Here is a 12,415-nt window from a genome sequence, read left to right on the forward strand (position 1 = left end):
TGCCACTTTAAACTATTCCACTTTATGTTTATATACCCTACATTACTCATCTCATATGTATATACTGTACTCTATACCATCTACTGCATATTGCCTATGCCGTTCTGTACCATCACTCATTCATATACCTTTATGTACATATTCTTTATCCCTTTACACTTGTGTGTATAAGGTAGTAGTTGTGGAATTGTTAGGTTAGATTACACGTTGGTTATTACTGCATTGTCAGAACAAGAAGCACAAGCATTTCGCTACACTCGCATTAACATCTACTAACCATGTGTATATGACAAATCAAATTTGATTTGATAAGAGTATTTGTTTCCACATGGTCAGACAAGTTGTCCTGATCCTAGCCTGGCTCTACAATAGGTTATCCTAAACGGGAGTCCCTGGGGCCAATCCTCCTCTGAGTACAGAATGTAAACATGTATCTGGCACTGGCTCACATCCCTCCATGTCTGGTCACTAGTAAGTAAACAAGACTTTGGCTGCATTTACACAAGCAGCCCAATTCTGATCTTTTTTTCACTAATTGGTATTTTGACCAATCAGATCGGCTCTGGAAAAAATCTGATGTGAATAGATCTGATGTGATTGGTCAAAATACCAATTAGTGGAAAGAAAAGCTGAATTGGGCTGCCTGTGTCAATACAGCCTTCGTGTCCTGACGGACAGCAGTACTCAGGACATTACATGTGCAGTGGGGACAGTGCAGAGGGGACACGTCAATGAAATTGGACATGATCACTGGAAGGTAGCGAGGTGAACAGACTAAATTATTGAGCAAAGTATGCAAACAAACCAACGCACACAGGTATTTATTTTATTTCACCTTTATTTGACCAGTTAGGCTAGTTGAGAACAAGTTCTCATTTACAACTGCGACCTGGCCAAGATAAAGCAAAGCAGTGCGACACAAACAACAGAGTTACACATGGAATAAACAAACGTACAGTCAATAACACAATAGAAAATTCTATATACAGTGTGAGCAAATAAGGTAAGATTTGGGAGGTAAGGCAATAAATAGGCCATGGGGGTGAAGTAATTACAATTTACACTGGAATGATAGATGTGCAGAAGATGAATGTGCAAGTAGAGATACTGGGGTGCAAAAGAGAAAAAAATAATTACTACAATATGGGGATGAGGTAGTGGTATGGGCTATTTACAGATGGGCTATTTACAGATGGGCTATGTACAGGTTCAATGATCTGATCTGTAAGCTGCTCTGACAGCTGATGCGTAAAGTTAGTGAGGGAGATATGAGTCTCCAGCTTCAGTGATTTTTGCAATTTGTTCCTGTCACTGGCAGCAGAGAACTGGAAGGAAAGGCAGCCAAAGGGGGAATTGGCTTTGGGGCTGACCAGTGAAATATACCTGCTGGAGCGCGTGCTATGGGTGGGTGCTGCTATGGTGACCAGTGAGCTGAGATAAGGTGGGGCTTTACCTAGCAAAGACTTATATATGACCTGAAGCCAGTGGGTTTGGTGACGAATATGAAGTGAGGACCAGCCAACGACAGCATACAGGTCACAGTGGTGGGTAGTATATGGGGCGTTGGTGACAAAACGGATGGCACTGTGATAGACTGCATCCAATTTGCTGAGTAGAGTGTTGGAGGCTATTTTGTAAATGACATCGCCGAAGTCAAGGATCGGTAGGATAGTCAGTTGAACGAGGGTATGTTTGGCAGCATGAGTGAAGGATGCTTTGTTCTGAAATACAAAGCAAATTCTAGATTTTATTTGGGATTGGAGATGCTTAATGTGAGTCTGGAAGGAGAGTTTACGGTCTAACCAAACACCTAGGTATTTGTAGTTGTCCACATAGTCAGAACCGTCCAGAATAGTGATGCTAGACAGGCAGGTAGGTGCGGGCAGCGATCGGTTGAAGAGCATGCATTTCGTTTTAGTTTAGCAGTTGGAGGCCACGGAAGGAGTGTTGTATGGTGTTGAAGCTCGTTTGGAGATTTGTTAACAGTGTCCAAAGGACCAGAAGTACATAGAATGGTGTCGTCTGAGTAGAGGTGGATCAGAGAATCACCAGCAGCAAGAGCAACATCATTGATGTACACAGAGAAAAGAGTCGGCCCGAGAATTGAACCCTGTCATAGAAACTGACAGAGGTCCACACAACAGGCCCTCCAATTTGAAATATTGGGATTCGAAATGGTGGGTGATCTGTTAACTTGGCTTTCGAAGACCTTAGAAAGGCAGGGTAGGATAGATATTTGTAACAGTTTGGGTCTAGAGTGTCTCCCCCTTTAAAGAGGGGGATGACCGCGGCAGCTTTCCAATCTTTGTGGATCTCAGACGATACGAAAGAGAAGTTGAACAGGCTAGTAATAGGGGTTGTAACAATTGCAGCGGATAATTTTAAAAAGAGAGGGTCCAGATTGTCTAGCCCGGCTGATTTGTAGGGGTCCAGGTTTTGCAGCTCTTTCAGAACATCAGCTATCTGGATTTGGGTGAAGGAGAAATGGGGGAGGCTTGGGAAAGTTGCTGTAGTGGTGCAGAGCTGTTGACCGGGGTAGGGGAAGCCAGGTGGAAAGCATGGCCAGCCGTAGAAAAATGCTTATTGAAATTCTCAATTATCGTGGATTTATCGGTGGTGACAGTGCTTCCTAGCCTCAGCACAGTGGGCAGCTGGGAGGAGGTGCTCTTATTCTCCATGGACTTTACAGTGTCCCAGAACTTTTTGGAGTTTGTGCTACAGGATGCACATTTCAGTTTGAAAAAGCTAGCCTTAGCTTTCCTAACTGCCTGTGTATATTGGTTCCTAACTTCGCTGAAAAGTTGCATAGCGCGAGCGCTATTCGATGTTAATGCAGTAGGCATGCACACACGCACACACACACCTTTAAGCATGCTATTGACAGACACAGCAGGGAAGGCCATTCTATGGAGCATTGCAGAGGAAAGAACAGAGCAGTGAGGAAAGGCTTTCACTTAAAGTTACTGCATGTGGAGACAGTGAGGGTCTCTTGCTCTCACTCTCTTCCTACTCTCTTGCGCAATCTCTCTCTCTCTCTCTCTCTCTAACCAGCTGTATGCATAAGTGCAGTGGCAGACCTGGGGAGCCCCTCACATTTTCAACAGCCTTGGTACATGCACACTTAACACACACACACACTACTGATTACCATAGTCTGATTAATCACGTCTGGGCCAATAGGAACTGCGACTAATCCTCTCTCCCTCTATTGGGCCATCCAAAACAAGGCATATCCTCATCCATTAATCTAGCAATTGCTGTAGAATGAACTAGCAGTACATTCACCATCCTGAGTTGCACCCAGATAACTGAACCCGAATCCAACACCAGTCATACGAGCGTTGAGCTGAGTGACTGGACTAAATGTTGGCCATTACCTTCTCGTCTTTAACCAAACATTCAGTCCAGGTGCCCCTTTTTTTAATTGTTTATCAATTCTCAATAAGCCTTTCAGGGGCTCTGACAGTCCTTTTTGGTCGTTCTGCTGAAGTGCTTTCTGAAACAGTTGGACAGCGTTCATTGTCAGTCAGGGTGTTCTGACTGAATTGTCCATTTCTAAAGGCATTTGACACTTCAGCAGTATCCTCCTGATGATCCTCAGTCCCTTGAGTGAATGGCTAAAGCCTTAGATCCACTCTTTTTCGACCCAGTTGTGATCCATGCGCCGTTTGGATCTCATAGGATCGCGGTGCAACTTCTCTCTGAACACACCCTTGCTGCATCCAGGTTCCTGTAGTGATGTCTCGGAGTCGTACACGATCTCCAGGTTTCAGTTCATGTAAGTGTCTTGCACTTTTGTCGTGTCGCTGTTTTTGTTTGTCTTTCCTTTGCAAGTTTGACTTTGTGAGCACCTCTGGGTGTTAACAAGTCCTCACGGATGGGTAGGTTGGTTCTGATGCAACGTCCCATCAACATTTGTGCAGGTGAAAGTCCGTTCTGCAGCGGTGCACTGCGGTAGATCAGAATTTTTAGGAAATCCTCCTTTCCACCGTGTGCCTTTTTCATCAGACCTTTGACAATTCTGTAGTAGGGTCTGTTGGATACTAGATGAGGCATTAGCGGCTCTGCTTGTTGCTTTGGCCTGTAGGTCAAACACAGTTTACATGAAGCAGTGGTCTGGCTGATTTCCTGGTTCATTCTTGGCCAGTACATTACTTCTCGTTCTCGTCGTTTGCATTTTTCCTTACCCAAGTGGCCCTCATGTATTTTTTGTAGCATTTATTTGCGTATTGTCATGGGAATGACAATCTTGTAGCCTTTGAACACTATGTCATCCACAACGGTGAGCTCTGCTCTGCACATCCAGTAATCCTGTATTCTCCTTGGACAGTTGTTTTTCTGTGCAGGCCATCCTATTAGTGTTGTTTCTTTCAACTCTGTCATTGATTGGTCAGCTGCGGTCTCTTTTTTGATCTGCTCCATTCTCTCAGAAGAAACAGGAAGTGATGCTACGATCATGTCGACGTAGGCCTGAAACTCAGTGTTTTTCTGTGTGTCGAAGCTCTCCTTCTTGTCGACTGCTCGAGAAAGAGTGTCGGCGGCGAACATGAACTTTCCCGGGGTATAGATCATCTTCACATCATACTTTTGCAGTCTGATCAACATTCTCTGGATTCTCATTGGACAATCATTCAGTGGCTTAGACATGATTGACACCAATGGTTTGTCGTCGGTTTTTACTTCGAAGTCTCGTCCGTAGACGTATTGGTGAAACCTTATTTGTGCAAACTTTGTCTCTGCGCCTATCAAGGTTCTGGACGCATAAGCGACGGGGTTGCCATGTGTCGTCATTCTGTTGCAGAAGAACTGCTCCCAGGCCAAACTGTGACGCGTCTGCAGAAATCCTTGTGCTTTTCTCTGGATCATATAACCTGAGCACTGGCTCTTCTGTGATTGTCTTCTTCAGGTTTTTGAAGCAGTTTTCCTGTTCATGGGACCATTCCCATTCATTTTCGGTGCTGACAGTTGTGCTGACTGATTGTGCTGACTGTGCTGACAGTTGAGGTATGAACTTTGCAAGGTAGGCGATCATCATGCCCATGAAGCGTCTCGTCCTTGTTCTTCGGGGACTCCATGTCGTTGATGGCTGATGTTTTCCTCGGGTCTGGTTTGACTCCGTCCTCTGAAAGTACATCTCCCACGAAGGTAAGTGTCTTCACACCAAACTCACATTTGTCTTTGTTTAGTTTTAGGTTGACTTTCCGTGTCAGGTCCAGCACTTGTCTCACTCTCGCATTGTGTTCTTCTTTTGTGGACCCCCAGACGATGATGTCATCCATCATAGTCTCCACCCCTGGAATGCGCTCAAAGATCATGTGGATTGTCTTGTGGTAGACCTCTGGCGCTGAGAGAATCCCATATGAAATCTGTACCTGCCCTCAGGTGTGTTGAATGTGCATAGCCTTGAGCTTGTATCATCTAGCTTCATTTGCCAGAATCCTGATGAGGCATCAAACTTACTGAACAACTTTGCTTCAGCAAACTGCGACATTATCTCTTCTCTGGTTGGCAACTTGAAATGCTCTCTCTTGATTGCTTTGTTGAGATCTCACGGGTCTAGACATATCCTGAGATCGCCTTTCTTTTTCACCACACTAACCAGTGAGCTTACCCAGTCTGTAGGTTCTCCCATTTTTGGATTGAACACAAGCAGGCTTTGCACTGAGCCCTGGCTTTGGAGGGGGAGGTTAGTGGTAAATCAGGTCAATGATATCTCAGATACTGACAGATCACTCACTCATAGATATGGCCAGTCGTAATAACTCAAGAGTTCAAGTTGAAGATGTATACTCCACCATAGTACCACCACAGACTAAGGTATGCAGTGCAGCAGTGCCCCTGAATAGGACTCAGTAATAACTGTTGCAGCACAGCCAAACACAATGGACACATATCAAAAGGCAGCCTAATCCCTATACGGTGTCCTAATTTGGAACAGGGCCCATAGTGCTCGTCAAAAGTAGTACACTATATAGGGAATAGGGTGCCATTTGGGATGTACCGTACAGTGTGCTTCTACATCGCTTGCTGTTTGGAGGTTTTGGCTGGGGGGTTTTGGCTGCCGATGTAAAAATGGCTTTATAAAATAAGATTGATTGACTAACAGCCTTTTCACAGCTTACTGTAAGCAGAAAATTAAACTCACTTGTGTTCACTGCAGGTGGCGTCGTTCATTAGTGGCTTATGGTGTGGAACCAGAGGCGTGTTGTGTTTAGGGAGGAAGAGGAAGAGCAATAGGACAGAGTTGCTGAAATGCAGTGTTGATGGTGTCTCCAGTGAATCAACAGCTTTGACAAGGGGCTGTCATCACCTGCGAGTGTCGCAACAATCAGCAGTAGAAATGTTAGACCATTCTTACTCTAGTCTCCCACTGATGAGACCGAGCTAGAGCAAGAGCGAGTGAGAGCGAACGAGACAGGAAGCCTTTCATCAGTGTAGCAACTCCACCCAGCCAGCGACCCACTTATAGATCTGTCCCTACTTCAACCACAGCTCACATGATCCCAGAGGTGGAAATGAGTGTGGACACAAAACGTACACACACTGCTGACAGATGTCCAGGAAAAGTTGATCGGCTGTTGTATCCCGGTGGAAACACCTGCATCTCCTCCTGACAGCTAGAAGCCTATTCCCAGCTCTTATCCAATTCAAAAAGCTCTCTCACACTAACCTCTCTCTATCCATCTATGTCCCCCTCTGCCCATATCTCTTTTTTAGATTCGCTTTCTTTTGTTTTCTCAATCTCTCGTTCTACATCTCCCGCTCCACTCACCTCTATCAGATTGCTCTATTTAGCCTGACAAAACAGAAACCTTTCTCGCCATCAGTCCTTCGCAAAATCATTCTCAAATTGAAACTCCAATCCTTAGGGTGCATCTAGATTCACAACACATCTCGTTTCATTAACACAGCCTGTGGAGAATTCCACTATGGAGAGTGCTGCAGCAAAGCTGAGACCGCTAGCTATGTCACGTCTCCTTAATGTTGCTTCGTGGCCTCGTCTGTAGGCTCCACACACACACACCCCTAAGCACCAAAACTTGATCGGAGTTAAAGAGGCAGGCCTAGAGCCTCCACCTCCAATGGGAGGGCAGTATTCACCAGTGGGTATGGAGAAGAAGGGGAGCAGGCCATGTTTCTCTGACTGTTTATTTTGCAGGATTCCCCAAGCACTCCCCCAGCTGCCAAACTAAGCCAGAGGAAAGGACTGCAGCACACACATACACAGCCTTGTCTGTCTACCAAGGCTGTCTCACTAGGTCTCTTTGCCTACCCACCCCCCAACTACACTCCAAGTGTCAGCTACAGGTCATATCCTCCACATATCCTCCAACCATTTCCCTATTCTCGTTCATTCCGCCTTCCTCCTCCTCTCACTTCAAGAAACCAGCGTGGGAAGCAGGGGAGGGAGAGTGAAATGAATCCACACTGCATGTCTTAAACATGGCTCCTTATCCAGCTTTCTCTGCCACTCCTGGGCTGCATCCCAAATGTTCCCTATAGAGTGTACTACTTTTGACCAGGGCCCATAGGGAATAGGGTGCCATTTGGATGGCATACCTGTGTGAGCTACATAAATCGTCCAGTGTGTGTGTAATATTACACATCCAAAACACCTTTATGGAAGCTATTGCAGCTTGCTGAAACATTCTCTATATTGTGGTTAGTGGTATATCAAATCACTTGGAAGCTGCATTTGCTGTGTGTAGGTTCTTCATTTGTTCTAAGTGTATACATCTGCTCTCCCAGCAGGTCCCTCCCTCCTCAGGTCCCAAATGGCACCCTTTTCCCTCTATAGTGCACTACTTTTGACCAGAGCAAATAGATAGGGGCCATTTGGGACGCAGCCATACTGTGTGCGCCAGTGCAGAAATGATCTGAAGGCTAAAGGGAGAGAGGGATAAGTGAATTAAAGATGCTGGGTGAAAACAACCTGGTCGTTGATGAATGGGATCTGTAAAGTGTGTGTGTCCGTCCTTTAGAGTCAGCCCCTCTGCGACTCCACACAGCCCAGGAATAATAAATGAGCTGTACCATTCCTCATGTCTGGCAGCCTTCCACCTGCTGCTGAGGTAATACTGTAGACGCCAGCGTGACACACAGAGGTGAGACACATCAGGGAGGTCATTAAAGGCCTCAACCACAACAGCAATATTCCAGTGGGCAATATTAGCTAGTTGAAGCCACGTCATGCCGACGTCTTATTTGTTACGTCATGGCCAGCCAGGGTGGATACTGAAAGTCATGGCCAGCCAGGGTGGATACTGAAAGTCATGGCCAGCCAGGGTGGATACTGAAAGTCATGGCCAGCCAGGGTGGATACTGAAAGTCATGGCCAGCCAGGGTGGATACTGAAAGTCATGGCCAGCCAGGGTGGATACTGAAAGTCATGGCCAGCCAGGGTGGATACTGAAAGTCATGGCCAGCCAGGGTGGATACTGAAAGTCATGGCCAGCCAGGGTGGATACTGAAAGTCATGGCCAGCCAGGGTGGATACTGAAAGTCATGGCCAGCCAGGGTGGATACTGAAAGTCATGGCCAGCCAGGGTGGATACTGAAAGTCATGGCCAGCCAGGGTGGATACTGAAAGTCATGGCCAGCCAGGGTGGATACTGAAAGTCATGGCCAGCCATGGCCAGCCAGGGTGGATACTGAAAGTCATGGCCAGCCAGGGTGGATACTGAAAGTCATGGCCAGCCAGGGTGGATACTGAAAGTCATGGCCAGCCAGGGTGGATACTGAAAGTCATGGCCAGCCAGGGTGGATACTGAAAGAAATGGGACGGTTTTTGACACAAGTCATTTTAATGACCAGAAAAAAGAAATAAAATCTCAGTGGGAGGTAGAGGACTGAATGACTATGTTTTCGCCTGATGGGAGGCGTGGGGGAGACACTTCCATAGTCCTCAGTAGGTTTAGCTCGGTCATGCGTTCAGAGTCTGAGTCAAAGGGCTTAGAGTGTATACAGGGTTACGGTACACTAGGGTAGCTGTTCAGGCTGGCCAGCCACTGTGAACTAGTGTACTTCAGGGAGTGTGCCCTAGGTAGGGCACTGACTCTAGGGAGCGTTAACTGAAACAGAGGAGGAAACGTCAAACAAGCCTCTTCGGATTGGTTCCGTCTCCAGGTACACTAGGACAAAGGGGAACAGAGAGAAGAATCCCCCTGTGAATTAACGGGTGTCACGAGGACACAGGCTGGATTGTGACACACACACACACCCTCCTGCAGCAGCCCACTGTCTGGATCCCTATGGGACCCTCTCAACACCAGAGAGAAAAGAGGGACATGAATCCTAAATCAAAGGGCATCAAGTTCCTTCCGGGATGAAGGAGGGCATAGGGGACGTGGAGGGCATAAGGTCTGCATAACGGCCCAATACATGGGCTGACCAGCAAGGAAATTGAGAAGAATTTCAGAAATCACAGGCAATGCAAATTGCAAAATAGCACACCATGCACTGCCAATGCAACGCTGTCCAAAACATAAACTGGACAAAATTCTTCTCAGTCCAAAATGCTGCTCTTTGCGTCTCAGAAAGATATCCCATCTAGAAATGTGACAGTGATTCAGCCAATTCCATTCCTTCAGCCTACGGTCCAACTTGAGTCCATGCCATCAGCAGTGTGCCACAATAATACTTGTGGAAGAGGGAGAGGAAACAGTGGCACTATAAACACACACTAATTCACAGCACAGCGGTACAGTATGTATGCCTTGAGATACAAAACACACTCCAGTTAGTGGACCCATCTAAAGCACATGCTATTAGCTCAGTTGCTACTCTCCAAATGGCCATAGCAGAGAATCGGAAGAGAGAGTGGTGAAGGAAAGACAACTGAATAGCAATGCCAGGCTTAAAACTGTACATACACGTGTTTCTTCAAACACTGACTTATCAACCCAAATGTGACTGTGCAACAAACCCTAAGCCGATTTTTAGGGGTGTAATAATGTAGTGTCTCTGTTGCAAGTACACGCCAGTCTGGCAGCGTCCTGTCTGAGGGAAGGAGGCCTCAACAAGTAAAGCCTGTTCAGCTGAGAGCTGTGAGTCACACTGGCTTGTCAAACTCCACCACAGACAGGAGGAAAAACGAGAACCTGGAACTGTGTGTGTGTGTGTTCATAAGAAGGGGATGTGGAGGAGATCTTGACTGAACACTCCAGAGTGGCAGTGGGAGAGAATCTGAAAATGTCAACTGCCGTCAAAAACAAAGCAGACTGCCAGCGACAGGAGGGGGACAAATTTAAAGTGTTTCCATAAAGCGCGGTGGCTTTGACAAATCCAACTTACTTGATGAAGCAGCGGGCTCCTTCGAACGTATATCCCTCCTCCCATCCCGTTGGTAAATCTATGCGGGAAAGAGAAGGGGCATGGGGGGTAATGAATAGGCTACGAGAGAAATACATCGCAACACACACAAGCGGCTGATACAAGCAGAGATCTGCGCGTGACCGAAAATACCGTTCCCCTTACGCAATATATACAGCCTACCGATATGCTATCCATAAATGACATAGCCTAGTAAGGATGATCGAATAGCCTCGTCGTCATTTCTATTCGTATCCGTTATTCAACATATTGTATTGATAGGCGTGAGATTGTAAAAACCAGCTTCCTGGGCATTGACAGTGTGAGGATCTATGCATTCCGCGCACGATGTCTTCTCTCTAATGCAATGGATATGGAATGGTAACAATAACATCCTTATCCGAAGTCATGTTCACAGCAATACAAAACATTTGTTGCATTCAACATTTGTAGCGAGTTACGCATCAATGTTTCATGTTATCATTTTATCAACAGCTGTTGTTACAATGGTTACAAAATAACTGCCCAGTGCCCACGCTACGGGCTTAAGCCTTACAGTTTAGTCTACAACCATGGCAAGTTGCAAACAATAATGTAAAAAAATTAACTAAAGAAACTAACTTCTTTGTTTATGAATGTGAATGCCTACGTGACCGAACTTTCAACAACTCTGTCGCAATGCCTAGGTGACATTAATTGGCGGCTCAACTTGATGGTCTGAGCGCAGAGGAGAGAAGGGCAGGCGGCTGTTGCTTGCGACAGGGAGTCTTCGCTCAACGTTTCTCGGTGGTTTATGAAACCATTTAAAACCGAGACTCTTGCCGTATGTAACGATTGGAAGAGTTCGATGCGAACCGTTTTTACCTGGGGTTGTTCTGTGCCCCGTTATGACGGCCTCTCCGGTGACGGGATGAAGCCAGGTCGTACTCTTGGCTTCTTCACTGTTGGGTAAGAAACGGGGAGAAGGTGAACACGCAAATAACACAGACATAAACAAACGCGTCGAAACAAAGCCAATTCACTTCCATGCGCCGTATCCTGAGAATATTTACTTGATGAAGAATATCCTTCCGTCCCGAGCAACCCCATAACTCCAAGAAGAAGGAAGGCAGGAGAGCCAGTCTGGGTTTAGATCCGCCGCCATGTCTAGCAGAGGACGGAGACTGGAGTGCGCGTATCCGTGCCGTGGGCGCGTACTCGGAAACCCTAAGCAACTGGGCGCGGGGAACCTCTGTGGGGCGGGAGCGTGCTTGCATGGTAGAGGTCTCCTGTTTTCACCTTGTTTTCAAAACTTTTATTGAAACAAATTATGTTTTGAACGTGCATACCAAGGAGCATAAACACTAGCGTAAAATAGCCTAGAGCAAGCCTATGATTCCAAATAATATCCAACCTCAGTTATTTATATTCTAAAGATGTGAAATTCAATTTCTCATGTCACAATTAATTAGATATGGCATTGAGTAATATATAAATTCATAAATAATGTCCTTGTAGCCTGGGGCTACTGTATTCACCAATAGAATACTCATCCTGCGAGTGTGTGTTAAACCTTACATGAATGGTCCGTCTGTACTGTTCCGTATTATCACACATGCCCTCCCAGGTCAACCTTGTACCTCACTGCATGGTTCAGCTGTCTATAAATCCTTCTCCCTCCCCCTCCTTAGCCCTCCCCTCACCCCCTCTCTATAGTTCAGACAGAGCAGAGGGTCCCGAGTAGATTGGATGCATGTGTGTGTGAATGGGTGCATGTATGCGAGTGTAGAAGTGCAAGTGTGTGTATGCATGAGTGGTTGCGTGTACATTATGCGTGTGTGTGTCATACACGAAAAGATGGTGAAAACACAATGCAGAGGTGATGCCAGGATGCCAACACCACACATAGGAGATTAAACTGTCAAAAAATAACTGCATAAATGAAAACATGAAAATGAGAATGTCCATTGTCCAAGCCAATGCCAATCAAAAGGATACCAACTAGATACTGATCTTGGGTCAGTTTGCTGTTCCACCTCCGTAATGGTTAAGGCTAGGATTTGGGGAGGGTAAGCTGATCCTGGATATGTTGTCTGAGAAGGGGAACGTCTACCCACCCCTCAGG

General features: G+C 46.2%; 1 protein-coding gene across 19 annotated transcripts in view; it reads right to left on the reverse strand.

The window, feature by feature from the left end:
• Nucleotides 1–11,556, reverse strand: part of LOC118366242 (pleckstrin homology domain-containing family A member 5-like) — a 222,493-nt gene extending 210,937 nt beyond the window's left edge. For 13 of the 19 annotated variants that reach the window (XM_052491924.1, XM_052491926.1, XM_052491929.1 and 10 more), the window contains exons 1-3: nt 11,364–11,556; nt 11,176–11,252; nt 10,294–10,351 (exon numbers count right to left, since the gene is read on the reverse strand). In XM_052491924.1, the coding sequence (XP_052347884.1) occupies nt 10,294–10,351; nt 11,176–11,252; nt 11,364–11,455 (227 nt within the window). In that variant the 5' untranslated portion in view covers nt 11,456–11,556. The remainder of the gene's footprint in view (nt 1–10,293; nt 10,352–11,175; nt 11,253–11,363) is intronic. The other 6 variants (XM_052491931.1, XM_052491939.1, XM_052491933.1 and 3 more) reach the window with 2 other exon arrangements.
• Between the last annotated feature and the right edge of the window lie 859 nt (nt 11,557–12,415).

This window comes from Oncorhynchus keta, chromosome 33 (genome assembly GCF_023373465.1).
Source record: "Oncorhynchus keta strain PuntledgeMale-10-30-2019 chromosome 33, Oket_V2, whole genome shotgun sequence".
Lineage (NCBI taxonomy): Eukaryota > Metazoa > Chordata > Actinopteri > Salmoniformes > Salmonidae > Oncorhynchus > Oncorhynchus keta.